We start from the raw sequence: 17424 nt of genomic DNA, 5'->3' as shown, positions 1-17424 counted from the left end.
TTTGGAGAGTAGATAAAATGCCCACCCCTATGAGCCTGTAATTAGTATGTGTACTTTAAACCTAGAAAATATTAAATTGGTAGCAAGTTTGGAAAATTTGTACATTATTTCCCGAAAGCTCGATCTCTTGTTTTCCGAAGTAGGCATTTTGACTATAGATCAATCTATGAATAATCTATAGTTTGCATTTTGAACATTAAAACTTGAATTCTTCTTTAGGGTTTTGTTTTACTTCTGTTTGTTGCTTGGAAGCAAGAACAAGAGGAAGTGATAAAAAGAGAGCCAAATCAAAACATACTTGTATTTTTTCTGTTTGTAATTCCTTTAAATGTAAAATGGTTTTACATTATTGTTTCCTGGATTCCCTTTCAAAGTCTTTAAAAATAACAAAGGATTTTCCATATTCACAAAAACGAATTACAAAACATTTGGTCCTCTTCTATCAAAGTAATATAAGACCTAAAATGTCATATACCTGAGGTTATGTTTGGCAAAAAAGATGACGAGGTGAGAGATGCTTCAATCATCTTCGTTGGTCTCAAAAGATGTGATGAACTTCATTTTCCCCATCAGACTACACAACAGACATTAATTTTTTTTTCATCATGTACGCGTAAAGAAATCATTGACATCTAGATATCGATCTCCATGAGCAACTGCATCTTCAGGTTCTGGCATGAAGAGACTCGTTGATGACGCCTGCACAAGGAAATTAACACAAGTTCAGTCCACATGCATATCTTGAGAATATGGCTCTGAGCTAGGCCAACATTATGGCAAAGTCAAAAGAAGACTTACCTTGGTATCAAGAAGCATATCTCCGTTACTGTCGGCTATGAGGCTAGCACCATGAGCTTTTAGCCATTCAGAACACTCCTCCATACCATCATTCTCCTTTTCACCAGTACCTTCGCTTGAAGTACCAGCAAAGCCCAGCACTTGGGCTAAGTATGAAACCGGGATACTAGGACGACAACTCCGTGAGATAAACGTCACTGCCTTATAACGCATCTTCTCCACATAGAGATCTGCAAACAAAACATAAAAATTATACATCTATCCAATTGTTCAAACATATCAAAATAGTTCTCATAAGTGATATGTCCCCTTACCCATGAGGCAACTGTTCATGTTTGGCGCAGTCTTGTAGAGTCTGAAGAACATAACATAGTTTCCCGATGCAACGGCTGCACGAACTGAGAGAGCATGTCTAACTGCTTCATCACCCTTAGCTTCTTTGGATAATCTACAAAACAGATTCAGATATCATATAATCACTCAATCTCATGCATACAAACCCAATTAAAAGGAGTAATCTCTTCACATTGGTAGGTAGAGAGATGCAAAAGAAAAAGTGAAAGCACTAACCTGGACATAGATGATAGCAGTTCTCGATTGTTGTTCGAGTGTAAGGTAATATAGAGTAGACTGTACGCAGCAAATTCCAGAGTGCATCCTTCTATGCCTTCCGCATAAAGGATTTTCAGCTGTGACAGGCACTGTAACAACAACAACAAAAAAACAATTCAGTAAGACTACAAATACCCTGAGATTTATGTTAAGTCTCATCAGGAATATACAATAGATGTATCCTACAAGGCTAGATTCCATCAGTGATTAGAAATCTTTTGATTAGGAGAATAGATACAATTGTTTACAATACCGAATCAGATCTAGACAATCTGAATGGTTACCTGATTATACTCAGTTAAATCCCCAGCTTCCAAAGCAAATCTAGCATGTGTTTCATAGACCTGCAATAAACATTGATCATAGAAACATCATAAACATGCTCAATGCTCAGCATCATTTGAAACTCAATCGTATACCTTCGCTGTTAGACGATTGTGTATCCTCTGTACTGTGAGGTCCTGGCGAATTGACTTTAGCTGATCACATTTATAAAGATAATTCTTTGGAGAATCCTGAACCATTGACAGAGCTTTCTCCAGTACATCCTCTGGTCTTACCTGCAAAGCACAAATGAGTCAGTTAAAAATATCAGTCAGTGTGTCAAAAAGATTACTAGGTATATAGTGATACTTACGGTGGTAGGATCCGGTGCAGAAGTAAGACGGAGATAACGTTTCTCAATCTCCTGGCAAGTTCCTTTAACGGTTAGTGCATCCCAGTCCATGTCTTCCACAGCTCTGCTTCCACTTTCATCAAAATCTTGGCCAAGTCTCAATGCAGTTCCCCTTCTAGCATTTGAAATTGTAGGTTTAGGAATATCATTCCCTCGGCTGTGCCCTTGAACTTTCTCAAAACGCTTGGAACGACTATCACGCCGCTTCTTTTCATCGGCAGAACTAGCAAGTGACATTGCGCTGGAATAGTAAGGCGTCAGTTCCTTCTCGCTATCACTAGATTCCTCATCGTCAATGCCACCACCAGCAAAACGCTGTCGCTTCACAGGCCGCTGGAAACTCTTTTTTGCAGAATTTTGCGCAAAGTAAGTGGGCTTGGAGCCAGTGACAGCGTCCACCTTTTGAAAAGTCTCAGAGTTCTGCATTTTTTTTATCAGAACCATTCAGAGAATGCCTAGCAAATAACAAAAAAAAGTATGTTTACCTTTTTGTTATTTTCATTTTGGTGATTCCAACCTCCAAACTTAACACCACTGGTGAAAGTTGAAGCTGGCTTCACAAATGGTTTGGATTCCACTAACGGCTCCCATCTGCTTTTGGGCCGTCTTGTTGAGCTCTTATTTTGTAACGAAGATATAGGATCGGAGCTCGACCTGCAGCGCAGTGTAAGACTTAGTAGCAAATCATATGAAGTAAATGTTCCAAACATACAATAAAGAAGAACAAAGATCATGCAGGCTGGAGGTAAGGAAGAAAAGTAGGGGCATACTCAGTGTTAGTCACATCTGTGTTCAGGACAGTTGAGAGAGGCTCAGTATCCCAGTCCCGGGTATTAATAGTACCATCATTTGTAGCTTGGGTTATGATCTAGAAATATAAAAGAAGTATCAGCATGCAAAGCAACACAAAATTAACATAGTATTGTAATAATAGCAAATTGATTTATTCTTGTTCATGAAAACATCTTTAACCATACTACATTTACCTTCTTCAGGGCGGCCTGGCAAGATGCCTTTTCTTTATCATCTTTGCAGCGTGAAAAAGCTCTCTCGACAAACCCACAAAGAGCTTTTGGGAAGGTTCCAGGCTACAAGCAAACATGATATTATTTACTCAATACACCAATTTACAGTGACCAACATTTAATATCTACGTCACCTGCTAGGTAATCAAAGTTCAAGAATTTAAATGGGGGTATTACCTCAGGCATAGCAGTGGTATGACCTTTCGGATTTGACATTGAAACACTAACATACGCAGGTGTTTGGGTTGCAACGGCTGGTGATCTCTCTTTGTTCATTTTGGTATAACCTGATGGCAAGTTTGAAGCAATTCTAGGGTTAGTTGGAATCTGTATTTTGCTTACCCTTTGAGTATCCACTGACGGCGTAGTCTGAGTGGGCTGGCGATAGCCTAACGGTGCCTGATGAAGGGAAGACTGAGAGTTCAGGTCTTGAGGATATGTAGCCCTCTGATGACCCTGAATAGGGGTCTCGTATAAGGGTTTTGTCTCCAGAGGACTCTGGTAATGATTTTGTGGAGGAACAGGATAATGAGCTTGCTGACTTGGTGTTTGATGCATCCAGTAAGCATTATTAGAGGCACTAACCGCTGCAGCAGGCTGAGAGCATAGAAAAAAGACTGCTTAGTATTCTAATAAAAAGAGAGCAATCCGTGACCATATCTAAAACACTATGCACATAAAATTTCTAGTAACCGACTCAAAATAAGCTTAAGAACACAAATTTGTTATACTCCCTTTTGAAAGTAAATCTGAACCTGCTGAGATGGTGGCTGGGACGAGTCAGTTTCCTGCCTCCAAGTTTGGGCATAAGACGGAGCAGGCTGACCATTTGAAGCAGGAATTTCATTAGCAGCACCACCGGCAACTGGAAAGCTCTGACTAAATGTACTAGTGGCAGGCAACTTTTCCGTGCCCGGGGCACATGGGACTTCTGTTTGACTGTAATAGCCTGGCCACTGTTGGTAGCTCTGTTGATAATGTACAGGTGTTGCGGTTGCAGCAGTGGCGCTATGAATGTTAGCAGCGTCAGGAGTATAGTTTTGATAAGGGTTTGATGTATAGTTTCCCTGGTTTGATGATGTAGGAGTCTGATTGACGTAACCTCCAGCTGTTTGGCTGTTATAAGCTGTACTTTGGTAACCTCCGGTAGTAGTCTGATAATCAGCAGGATTGTAGTAAGTTCCTGAATAACTTGCAGTCCCAGCATAAGATCCTGGATTCTGAAATGAGGAATAAGGAGCACCTGTGTTTTGATACGCCCCTACAGGCTGAGGGTATGGCTGGCTAGGTTGCTGCTGTTGATAGCCGCCACTGTAGTAATTTGTATATCCAGTGTTGGAGTAGTTTTGCGGGTCGGAAGGGGTCTGGTAAGGCGTATAAGCACTGTAATCTTGAGCGACGTTTACAGTCCCAGACGTCGATGAGGATGTCTCTTGCACGTTCCCTGTAGCAGGCACTGGAGGCTGTGGATGGTAATAGCTAGAGTTTGAATAGTTCCCATTCTGCTGCACAGCCTGATTATCTACGCTATGTGTTGTCCATGAGGCAGCGTCAGACCCAGTTGAGTATTGATATGGCGATGTCTGCACTTGGCTTCCTTCAACACCATATCGTTTCTGCCGAAAACAAAAACAAAAATAAAAAGCATTAATAGTGGCAAGACTAAATATTTATCCTCCATATGGCAGTTAGAGCTGATTAACCCCGGTCTCTTATTTGGGGTTCTTAACTCATGATTTGATACTTTTTGGCTAACAGACAATTCTTAGTTAAAAACTAAGAAAAAGAGACCGGGGTTAATCATGACCTAAGTTTCTTTAGTGAAAAGAAACATAGACAAGCAACAAAGAGAAAGGTCATCTTAGACTCAAGACTATATCTAAAACTCAGAGATGTTAAAAGCCTCAAATCTGATAATAAAGTCACATTGCATAAACATACTAATAGGGCCAAAGATTGCCCTAACCGTTACAATTAAATGGAGAACTAACAAACGCAAACTAATGTAACATGGAGGATCAATAAAGCCTATATAGAGTAGCAAACAATCACCAAATCCAATTCAGGCAGCAACATTAGTAGCCTAATGCATGTAAAGGAATGATCTTTAATTGGAAAAAGGTAAAGCTTTTTTAATACCTCAATGGGGTTAGGGTCAAGTGGAGCCACGGTCTGAGTGTTCCCTCCTTGATTCATTACACAACCCTCCTGCATCATATCCCCATTCAATCAAACTCACAATACATGCATACAACAAACAAAAAAAAAAAAAAAAAACTAATTTATGAACGATTTGTACCAGTGAAGAATCGATTTGTGTCTTCTTCGTTCGCCGGGGGAAGAATCGAGTATATGTAGAGCAGGTGATTTGAGATTTAAACGAAAACAAGATAACGAATTGAACCAGAAAAAAAAAACAAAACGAAAAAGCAAGAGCACACGGCAAAGAGAGAGAGAGAGATGAGATTTCGAATCTATGGAGATTACAGAACACGGAGAGATAATCGAGGGATCTTGCCGAAAAGAAAATTAATATGTTTCTGCTGGAGAGACGATGGTTAATCAATTTTTAACGATAGCTTAGCGCTGTCAGGTCGGGTCGGGTCTTTTTATTATGCCTCAAATTTGGAAGTATATCTTTTTTTAAAATGGGAAAAAATCATTATTAGTCAAAAAAATATGATTTTGCCATTTTTTTATTAAAAGAAAACAATGAATATAGACGATATTGATGTACAGTATACAGTTAATTTATATATTTTTATAAGATTTTCTAGTAAATGTTAGGTTAAATATTACTGATGAAGTTTAGACAAATCACTTAAGGGTATGATGAATCTTGTAGTAACACACATCTAATTAATTAAGTCTAGATAAATTAATTAATGTGCATATAATAGTTCATTTTAGGTCTAACGAACAGATTATAGAGGTGTTTAGATCTCCTATAAGCTTTATGAAAGACTGACCAATAACATGATAAATGGATATTAAAAAAAATTGTTTTGTAGGAGATTTTAGCCGATAGTTTCTCGGCTCTATGTTTAGAAAGACCCAAAGCCCTTTGTTAAGATTTATTTAATCTATATCTTTAAATGAAAAAACAGCTCAAACTCATAATGAAAAAAGTGTTCTAATCAAAACTTACATTTTACGACTTTTTGATGAGAGGATTCACCAACCTCGAATCCACCCTTCAACTCGTAGAGCTAGAGAGTCTTGTAGACGATTGAGATCCATGGTCGTCTTCTACGTAACTAACCTTCGACGATCTTAAAGAACAAACCAGGGCCGTCTAATACGTGCATGTGGAGCGGTTGAATAGGGTCCGAATATAAGAATAAAATTTTTAAAGAAATTTTCAACAATCTTATTATATAAAGTTTGGTTCTTCAAAATTACTAATTAACATGACGATGACACATGGCAATTAAAAATTTAAGATGATGACACTAATAATATAAATATAATAAGATAATAACACAAAAGAATTATTTAATAGTAATTTTTCTTTTTTTTAAATACTAAACAAAGATAATAATAGCAAAAGATTATTTGATGGTTTTTAGTTGACAATAATTTCCTTTTTCTAATTTTTTTCCCTTTTTACAATTCCTAAACAAAAAATATGTATAATAATTTACTTAATACTAATTTTCGTTTTGTAAAATCATTTTTAAAATACTAAATAAAGATAACAACAAAAGATTATTTGATAGTTTTTTTAGTTGACAATAATTTCATTTTCATAATTTTGTTTTCCTTTTTACAATTCCTAAAAAAATATGTATAATAATTTACTTAATACTAATTTTCGTTTTGTAAAATCATTTTTAAAATACTAAATAAAGATAACAACAAAAGATTATTTGATAGTTTTTTTAGTTGACAATAATTTCATTTTCATAATTTTGTTTTCCTTTTTACAATTCCTAAAAAAATATGTATAATAATTTACTTAATACTAATTTTCGTTTTCTAAAATAAAAAAAAAATATAATTGTGAAAATTTGGTTTGATAGTAATTATCCGTTTATAAAATCTTCTACAAAAGAAAATTGTTAAAGAGTGCTTAATTGTAGTTTTCTTTTTTTTTCTTCAAATCTGAAAAAAGTAAAATAAGTATTTCAAATATTTTCAATAAGACTATTTTTGAAAAAAATATATTTACTATTTTATAACTGAAATTTTTATTTAATTTGCTATCATGCATTATCAAGAAAACAATGAATTCAGAAGGTTATTTAACACTAAATCAGTTAAAAATATTAAAAGGTAAGAAATTTGAAAAAATAATAATGAACTTTTAGGAAGGAATATCTCATACTTAATAAAGGTAATTTAAAAAAAAATCTTTTATAACTTTTTATTCAAATTGATTTTTTATTATATAGGAAAATACAATCAAAGTTGTGTGCTTCATTCTCTTCTTGAAAAGTTTGGAGATGAACTATCTGAATGAATTATTATCGATATCTTCTATTTATAATGTGCAAGATTGGAGTAAGAACTATAAAGTCTCCGATCATAAATTTCAAATAAGAGTGATTGAGAGAACAACAACTGCATATGTGTGAAACAACCATTACCTCAAATACTCTGTGAAAAAATCTTTTATAACTTTTTATTCAAATTGATTTTTTATTATATAGGAAAATACAATCAAAGTTGTGTGCTTCATTCTCTTCTTGAAAAGTTTGGAGATGAACTATCTGAATGAATTATTATCGATATCTTCTATTTATAATGTGCAAGATTGCAGTAAGAACTATAAAGTCTCTGATCATAAATTTCAAATAAGAGTGATTGAGAAAACAACAACTGCATATGTGTGAAACAATCATTACCTCAAATACTCTGTGAAATTTTTTTGACTTCAACTACAAAGATTTTGCTCAACTTAAAGATACAAGAAACTATTAATTAGATGATAATATTCATGCATTTATATAAATATATATAACTTTTTTGTTACAAATGTGTAATTAGTATATCAATAATATGAAAAAGCTGATGTTCAAATAGTTACTCTAACTTAATTGTTAAGGAGGTATTTTTCTATAAATAACTGCAACACTTTTCTCTATGAATTATTAATCCAATTCTATTAAGCAATTTCAGTTTTTTTTTTTTTTTTTCTACAAAAACTCTATTCTATATAGTGAAATTGAAATACAAGCAACATTGTGAGCTGGACAAGTAGAACTATTTGAAGGTATATATCGCTGTGAAATGTGATAATATTGTTATTATCATGAAAGTCTTTTATCAAGAGATATCAAGGTGTAATTTTTTTATCAGCATCTTCTGAACTAAATTCTAATAAAAAATTTGGATGTTTATTTTAATAGTTAACTCTAATTAGTTGAAAAAATTTAATATACAATAGTTTCAGCTATGACGATGATTGCTCGGTTAATCTTGGCCATATGATTGAAAATCCTTAAATGAATAATGAAGTTTATGAAGCTCGATATTAGTTAACATATATATATTTATGTTAACTTATATGAGTTAACTATATTTAGTTAACATAAATTTTTTTTTAAAATTAATTATTTATTTATATATTTATTAGAGTCCTAAATTCCATATTCATAAAAGCTACCACACCTCCTCAATTTTAAACTCTTAGTCTAGATTAGTTAACCTTAGGATTATAAGTGTTTTTTTTCTTTTTAAAAGTGAGAATAAAAGTGGAATTAAGAATAAAGTATTTTTGGTAATTTCCCGTATAATATTGTCACTAACTAGATTGACCTTATTTAGCTTTCAATTTTTTTCATTTTAATTTTTACTTTGGTTGAGTTTGGTTTAAATTTTTAGGTATGAGTGTTTTCTCTAGCCTTAAATACAAAGTTGATAACAATTTACCTATTCACCATGATTATAAATACAAATACAAATAGGAATTTATGTGTGTAAATGGGTTTGTAATTATAAAATAAATATCTCACAGCTTATGCAAACAAAAAAAATCCTCAATCTATAATAAAATGATTTATTATTTTTATGTTTTTACTAAAACATCAAACAAAACTCGTTGCAACGCACGGGCCTTATCTAGTATATACATAAATTATAGTCTAAAACTTCAAAATTTAAATACAGTACAGACTAATTTAGAGTTTATAATTTATAAAAAAAATGTTAAACATATATAAATAGAACTATTAATTTCTAAAGCTATTTCATTATGCTTTAAATATATCGTTACTATTTTTGAACATGGTCCAAAAAATAATTGAGACGGCCTGGAACAAACTCATGATGGCATTACATATACAGACAATTGAGATCTACGAATACGATCTGGAGATTTTTTTAGAAGACTAGTTTGAACCTTAAACCATAATCTTCTCTTTGATTTGGAACTAGCTTTTGTTAAATACAAAATGGCATAAAATATTCTTCATATCATGGCTCAAATTATGAGCACAATATAATTAACCCATGCGTTTAACTATTAGCCTAGACATCGATCGGTGGTACTCCTGAAGTTTTAAAAGTAATATGTACATGATCGTATGATAATACAACCAATCTTTTCACCAAATTATTATCCACCAAGAGATTTAAGAGGTACATCATGATCACTTAAAAGGAGAATTTGCATAGTTATACTCTTTTGTTTTTTTTATTGAATTTTTACTAGTTTTTTAATAAATAATTTAAACAGATTAACATTTTAATAAGACAATTGTTTTCAAAGAAGAGTATTATAAAACCAGAAACATTCAACAAAACAAATTCACATAAAATGCATATAAGTAGATAAATATCATTTGTTTACAGAAATAATATTTTTTTATTTTTTTTTCTTTCTCATCTCTTTCTTTTTATTTTCAATATTTTTTGTGTATATAAAAATTTGTTATTATTTATATTTATATTTATTTCTATTATAATTATATTTATATTTATTTCTATTATAATTATATTTATTATTATAACGATATCTTAAGCTGGTTATGGACTCCTATTAAAAGCAATTATTGTTGACAGTCCTTCGTGAGTCGTGAAACATGTGTTGGTTGCAAACTTGCAATTAACGAGCAGAGTCCATAAATACACACATGTCACCAACGATACGATTCATCGCCTTTATTCTCAAATCAGATCCCAAGACTTTACCGGTTATCTCTCTCTCGCTCATTCTTTTTGTTCTTCTTACATCCTCTTTCTCTCTCTCTTTTTTTTTTTCCATTTTTAATTGCCCACGTATGATTGTAAGAAGATTTGTTTTGTTTTGTTTCTGCAAACTAATCTACATATATATAGTACACTTTTACTTTTGTAAACTCTTTTTGAGCAACACTTTTCTAAATTTTTACAAAAAAAGGACCTTTCTTGCTAACCATTAACACTCTAATTTCATCATTATCATGGTATATGTGATTATCTTGGACCATTTTGGTGTTCTTGCTATGTATTAAAATAGGCAATAATGTTATCATGATATTAGTGTACTGCCAATAAAGCTTGACACATTTCATTGGATTTGGATATATATTGTGAGGCTGATGTTTGAGACTTATTTGTTATCACCGTTTTTCTTTTCATCATTTATGATTTCTTTAGTTTATATTTAAATTGGTAGCAATTATATTATTTTAAGATGAATTTTGACTTTTTTAATCAATTGAATATCTTTTAAGATATTGTATTGATATATAAAAATATATTAATTTACTTTCCTCTTTTTATTATAGGATTTAAAAATTCGAAATGGGAAAGATGTACCGGAAGCTGGCACTTCGCGGTGGTGAAGGGGGGCGTGAATGGGACGACGATGTATACGAGGGTGTAAAGAAAGTGTATGTTGGGCAAGATCTCTCACGTATCACTTACATCAAATTCGAGTACGTGAAGGAAGACGGTGAAGTGGTAACACGTGAATATGGGACAATAACTCAAGACCCTAGAGAGGTTCTCTAGTGCATTTACTCTTCATTCTTCACATTCTTAGTTTTCTACATCAATAGTTTTAAAGAAATACCATATAATAGCACTAAAATATATTTCTATTCTAAAAAATATTACATAAAGAGAAAAATTCTCAAATAGTATCAATTAAAGTTAATGTGCATCTGGAGTTATAACATGAAAGTAAGTAAGTAACAATAGTATAAACGCATTTTCACGTGCAGTTTATAATTGAGTATCCGGATGAACACATCACAGCAGTGGAGGGAAGCTACAACAAAGTGGCTCTTATAGCCACGGAGGTGATCACGTCTCTCGTCTTCAAGACCTCAAAGGGTAGAACGTCTCCAACGTTTGGTCCAAACTTGTTCGGAGTTGTTAATGGTACAAAGTTCAAGTTTGAGGACGAGGGAAAGAAGATCGTAGGTTTCCATGGACGGTCGGATAATGCTATTGACGCTCTAGGAGTTTACCTTGTACTAGACTCTCTGACCACGCCTTTCCCTCTTTACAAGTTGGATGCTCAAGGTGGTACAGAGGGACGTGTTTGGGACGATGGCTCTTTCGATGGCGTTAGGGCAGTGCGCGTTTGTCAAGATGATCATCGTATCACTTACTTAGAGTTCGAGTATGACAAAGGTGGGAAGTCAGAGAAACTTCACCATGGGGTGAAAGGAGGAACATCATCTGAGGTAATTTCTATTAGTTCTTTTACACGATTGGTTCAATAATCTCAAAAAGCTATATATTTATATGTGAAAATGTAAAACCACAAATATTAAGTACCAAATAGTTGGTGATCTAGTGATTCTGAAAATTTATCATACAGTTTCTCAAAATTAAAATAAATAAAAATAATTAAAAAAAGGAAGAAAAAGAGTAGAGATTATATAGTCTTTTGATATAAAAAAAAAAACTCATATGCCATGTTTCACTTAGTTAATGTGTTAATTCTTAATTCTGTAAAAAATAATTAAATATGATTGCATGCTCAAATATAACTATTTTCATTTTTTAAGAAGCCCACATTAACTAAGTTAGTTGCTTGTTGCCTCAGACCAATTTGAGAGAGATGATTTACACCATAAATATTTACTTACTTAAGTTTTGATTCTTGTTCCAGTTTGTGCTTGATTGCCCGAATGAATACATCAAGTCGGTGGAAGTAACCTATGATGAGCCAAAACTTTTCCAAAATACCGTCATCACGTCACTTACCTTCCAAACATCAAGTGGGAGAACATCATTCTTTGGGTATAAAGTGGGTAAGAAGTTTGTTCTTGAGCAAAAGGATCATCGACTTGTTGGATTCCATGGAAAAGAAGGTGACGCTATTGATGCTCTAGGAGCATATTTTGCACCTATTCAAGCTCCTACTCCTTTGATTCCAACCAAGAAACTACCGTCGGTAGGCGGCAACGGAGGAGTTAAATGGGATGATGGTGTTTTCGACGGTGTAAGGAAGATATCTATAGGACAATGTTACGACGTTGTATCTTATGTCAAGTTTGATTACATTAAGGGAACAGAGTTGGTATCTGGAGATGAACATGGGGAGACATTACCAGAAGCTTCAGAGGTCATTTTTGAAAACAACAAGATTTTTTCTTGTTTAAATTATGCTTCGCTAAATTATATTTACATTTTATCTTTGTTATTCTTGAGTTTGTTCAGTTAGTCCTTGAGGATGATGAATATCTCTTGAGCTTGGGAGGCTACATTGATAAGAGTCGCGGAGCCATTCGTTATATCGATGCAGTCAAGACAAACAAAAGGGACTCAGGTGAGTCTGAATTGAATTACGGTGAGAAGTTCACTCTCGGGGAAAATGGCAACAAGATCGTTGGGTTTTATGGACAAGCTAGTGATGTTCTCCACAGTATTGGAGTCTATGTCGTGCCCATCACCTCCGCCGAGTGAAAAGGCCTTCTATTATCTTAACAAAACAAAACCAGCCAGTTATATTGATTGAATAAAATTGTTAATAAGGCTGGTGTGTGTTTTCTTTATTTCGCTACTTTCATTGTTGTTTTATCCCTACAAGTTCCTTTCTGTTCTGCTAGATGAATGAAGAGAAAACTTGAGTAGTGATTGTTCAATGAGAAATAAAAATAAAAGTTGGAAATTTACATCTTCAAGATTCAAAAACTAGACTTACATAATTATCTTTATTATCTTTACTATCTTCATCTGTATAGGGAATATAAAAAATAGGATATTGTTTGGGGACGTATTGCAACTCCGCTGGTCCTCCCTCCCACATGTGGTTGATCCATGCGCTCTTTCTAATATGTACTGTAAGATTTATTTTCTCTTTATTTAATCCTTACGAGTTACAAAGATATTGTATAAACTGCATAGAAAGCTGGCTTCATCTCTCATGTATTTCTCATGCATGTCATTCAAAGCAATTACAATCGAAAATAGATATTATTTAATATTACAACCCATTTTCTCTGGGAAAATCAATCACTCAAAAAATATTGTATTAGTTGAAAAACGAGCGAGAAATCATTATTTAATAGTGTGGTTAATATCAGAATTTTGTGGCCACATTTTCAAATCATACTGATTCTGCACTCTATAAAAAAAAAATAGAAAAAAAATATATAACTGAGGTTAGTAAGCTGACACATCCGATCCGATCTCTCAATAAGATCAACGGAGCTAACTATTTTTAGCTCTTTTTATAATGACAACGTTGTATTTGTTTTTCAAATTAAGAAAGGATATCAAAAGCGATAATGCAACACTATTATTTGATAGAATCACTACCCACTATTATGTTTAGTATGCATGTCTATAACATTAGATGTTTGCATTTACAAGATCTAAGCGATACATCATTATCATTCGAGAAGAAAAATTGTGTGGTTATACTTTTTTGGTATGGACTATAAGTTTTCATTGGATTTTTTTTTAGAAAACTTTTTAACAGAGCAATAAAGATGTTTGAAAAAAGCAAAAGACAATAACACGGGTTTTCAAAAAGTATTATGAAAATCTAAAACACACAACAACGAAAGTCACACAATTACAAAGAATTTTTTTTATCTTAGCCCTTTGTCCCTTTCTTCTTAAAAAAAAATTCTCATCTCTTTCTTTTCATTTTTAAGATTTTTGTGGATATAAACTTTTTTGTTCTTATTCATATTTATACAATAAATTATATTTATTATTGTAGCAATATATATTTATTCAGCTGGTTATGGAGTATGGACTCATCAAAAGCAATTATCGCAATTGTGACAGTCCTTCGTAGTCGTGAACCATGCGGTGGTTGCCACTAGAAGAGTCAACGTCTATATTATTAGTCAACGTCTATATTATTAATATAGACTGAAGTATTTTTGGTACTATTTAAAAACTTAGATAGTAAATTAAATGAAAGTTGTTTGGAAACAAGGATAGCAGATTAAATATTTTTTTTATTTACATATTTAGTCACTGTATTTATTTTTCATTTACACATTCTGTCGTTTGGAAACTTGGATAGCAGATTAAATGAGAATTGTTTGGAAACATGGATAGCAGATTAAATATTTCTTTTTATTTACACATTTAGCCATTTTATTTCTTTCTTATTTACAAATCTGCCACTTCATTTAAAATCAAAAAATTAAATTAATTACGATGAATTGTTATTTCTTTTTGCTGAAAATAAAAACATAAACTGTAATATATAGAATATATTAATCTGCTACAATACAATTTTCAAGAAAATCAAATATCATAAAATTAATAATAATTCATAAAAACATATTGTAAAAAATTAAATCATTTTTAAATAAATAAATAAAAAAAATCAATAGGTTAATATATGAATATTACAATTACATCAAGTTATAAAATTATCAATATAATATTACGTACAAAAAAAATTTATCATCAAACATCTATGTTATAATATAATATATTCTACTCTAAATATATTTTACAAAACATAAAAATATAAATGGACATTTTATAAAATCAATGGTTTATAAATTTACATTGAATGCAAGTTATTTTTTAAATGGGAAAAAATAATTAATAGTCCAAAAAATATGATTTTGCCATTTTTTTATTAAAGAAACAATGAATATAGACGATATTGATGTACAGTACACAGTTAATTTATATATTTTATAAGATTTTCTAGTAAATGTTAGGTTAAATATCACTGATGAAGTTTAGACAAATCACTTAAGGGTACGATGAATCTTGCAGTAACACACATCTAATTAAGTCTAGATAAATTAATTAATGTGCATATAATAGTTCATTTTAGGTCTAACGAACTGAGTATCGAGGTGTTTAGATCTCATATAAGCTTATGAAACACTGATCAATAACATGATCAATGGATAATATTTTTTTTGTAGGAGATTTTAGCCGATAGAATCTCGGCTCTATGTTTAGAAAGACCCAAAGCCCTTTGTTAAGATTTATTTAAGGACAATTCTCTCAAATAACTCTTTTTAATTTTTTTATCACAAAAAATAGTCTTCAACAAATAAAATGACCAAAATAGTCTCTTTTTGTTTTGAAAATTTTAATTTTTTAATTTTTTGAAATTTGAAACTCATCCCCAAAACTCAAGGAAAAGGAAAACATGGCCGTCGTAGCCGTGGTTCCTTGCCTTTCATTGTATTGTTAGTTATATAGTATTTTTGTTGTTTGTTCATAATATGAGATTCAATCATTCATGAAGCTTGTTTAATAAAAACTTTACCCAACTATAAAATTTATCTTCTTATCGTGTAATCGTTTGTTTATGTTTTAAATTATAATTTTTTAGTCAAAAATAATAATTTCAAACTTCATTACGTAGAGTTTTAGATCCAATTCCTTAGGTTTAAATCTTGCTTAATGTGTGTTATTGATTTGAGTTTGATTTTGGTTTCAGGTTTACGATTGAAGAAAACAATCAAAAAACAACACAAAGCTTTTGTTCACCCGGTGTTCGCTGATCTACTCACCGGGGAGGGAACGACATCCCTCAACAGATTCACTATGATTCAAGCTTTTACAGAGTTCAACATTGGCGAATCAATCGTACAAGTTACAAAGAAGAAAGAACGAGCTCACTTGCCGTATCTTCAATGACGCCGGTAAACCACCGCCGGAATGGTTCGATCCAACTGTGTACCGCTTTAGTGGCTCCGTCGACGTCAACCTCACGACTTGAGCTAAGTCTTCTCTCGTCTCCTCCCTCTGTACTTTTTCGATTTGCTTTCTCTCACGTTGATCACCTTTACAATTCCAGCTCAAAAGTTTGTTATAACAAACTCATCCACTTGCCTTTGCAAAACGCATTGTTTCACTTAGGGAAGATGGACTAAGACTTGGGCTTCTCCTTTTTTAGGTTGTAGAAAAGACGGGTTGCGGAACGCGAAATCCACTTGGATTTTGGCTGAACTAAACCCAATTGTTTAGCATGGCAGTAAACAATTTTAGATTTCGGTGTCCACGAAATATACATTTTGTTTGGAAATGTTTTTTTTTTAGAAATAGATCTGAGAAGACATATTACCTGTGTCTCACAGTTAATATTTTAGAAAAAAAATTATTTGAAATATAAATAAAATTTTCGATTATTATTTGTTTACAGTAAAAAAATTATGTTTATGATTACACTTTCTTAAAGAAAAACTTAGAAATTTGTACTAATATTTAAAAAACGTTGAACTTTAAAATATATATATATTAGAACATTTCCCTTAGAAAGATGATTGATAACATCTCCAAACTATAATAAAGATAATAATAACAGAAAGTGAATATTTAAAATTTTGAAAAATAAATCTTACAGAAAGTGAATATTTAAAATTTGAAAAATAAATCTAATCGTTTTTATTTCAAAAAAATTTAGATAATTAATATATCTAATATATATCTAATGGTTTTTAAAAATTTCTCACTCGTTACCTTGCAACCGATCTTTCTCTGGGGAAATCAATCACTCAAAATATAGTGGATTACTTGAGCAACGAGTGAGAAATCATTATTTAATAGTTGTCTTTTTACTTTGAAACACGAGTATTTAATAGTTGTCCATATCAGATATTTGTGGCCACATCTTCAAATCAATACTGATTCATTGCACACTATAAATAAAATAAAATAAAATAATATATATATCTGAGGTTAGTAAACTGACACATCCGATCCGATATTCCGATCCGATCAATCAATAAAGATCAAACGGAACTGATCCCTCTACTATCAAACTAATTTTGCCACTTGTCCTCTTTACAATCAATTTCACAAAACAAATATAATATGACTATTGAAATTGATGACATGATTTCCGAAAAAATACGAGATGGGCAATTTCATTTAATGTTGATTTATATTTTTGGCAAACTTATTAGAATATGGTAATAATTCATATATTACATTTAA

At 32.1% G+C, this 17424-nt stretch overlaps 2 protein-coding genes across 2 annotated transcripts; one reads left to right on the top strand and one right to left on the bottom strand.

Moving 5' to 3' along the window:
* Positions 1-293: 293 nt before the first annotated feature.
* On the bottom strand, positions 294-5699 carry LOC106342138 (leukocyte receptor cluster member 8 homolog). Its single transcript, XM_013780987.1, has 14 exons — positions 5411-5699; positions 5251-5319; positions 3867-4727; positions 3289-3708; positions 3073-3174; positions 2857-2954; positions 2572-2740; positions 2048-2506; positions 1830-1970; positions 1695-1754; positions 1369-1499; positions 1113-1246; positions 799-1028; positions 294-699 (listed from the first exon to the last, which is right to left on the bottom strand). Exons 2-14 carry the CDS (start codon positions 5305-5307, stop codon positions 604-606), a joined length of 2958 nt encoding a protein of 985 aa, XP_013636441.1. The 5' UTR covers positions 5308-5319; positions 5411-5699; the 3' UTR covers positions 294-603.
* A 4371-nt stretch (positions 5700-10070) lies between these two features.
* On the top strand, positions 10071-13128 carry LOC106342118 (jacalin-related lectin 22-like). Its single transcript, XM_013780958.1, has 5 exons — positions 10071-10247; positions 10824-11040; positions 11262-11729; positions 12161-12616; positions 12712-13128. Exons 2-5 carry the CDS (start codon positions 10840-10842, stop codon positions 12955-12957), a joined length of 1371 nt encoding a protein of 456 aa, XP_013636412.1. The 5' UTR covers positions 10071-10247; positions 10824-10839; the 3' UTR covers positions 12958-13128.
* Positions 13129-17424: the final 4296 nt, after the last annotated feature.

Source organism: Brassica oleracea, chromosome C4, assembly GCF_000695525.1.
Source record: "Brassica oleracea var. oleracea cultivar TO1000 chromosome C4, BOL, whole genome shotgun sequence".
NCBI lineage: Eukaryota > Viridiplantae > Streptophyta > Magnoliopsida > Brassicales > Brassicaceae > Brassica > Brassica oleracea.
The sequence above is the reverse complement of the archived record's forward strand: the minus strand, read 5'-3'. Positions and strand labels throughout refer to the sequence as shown.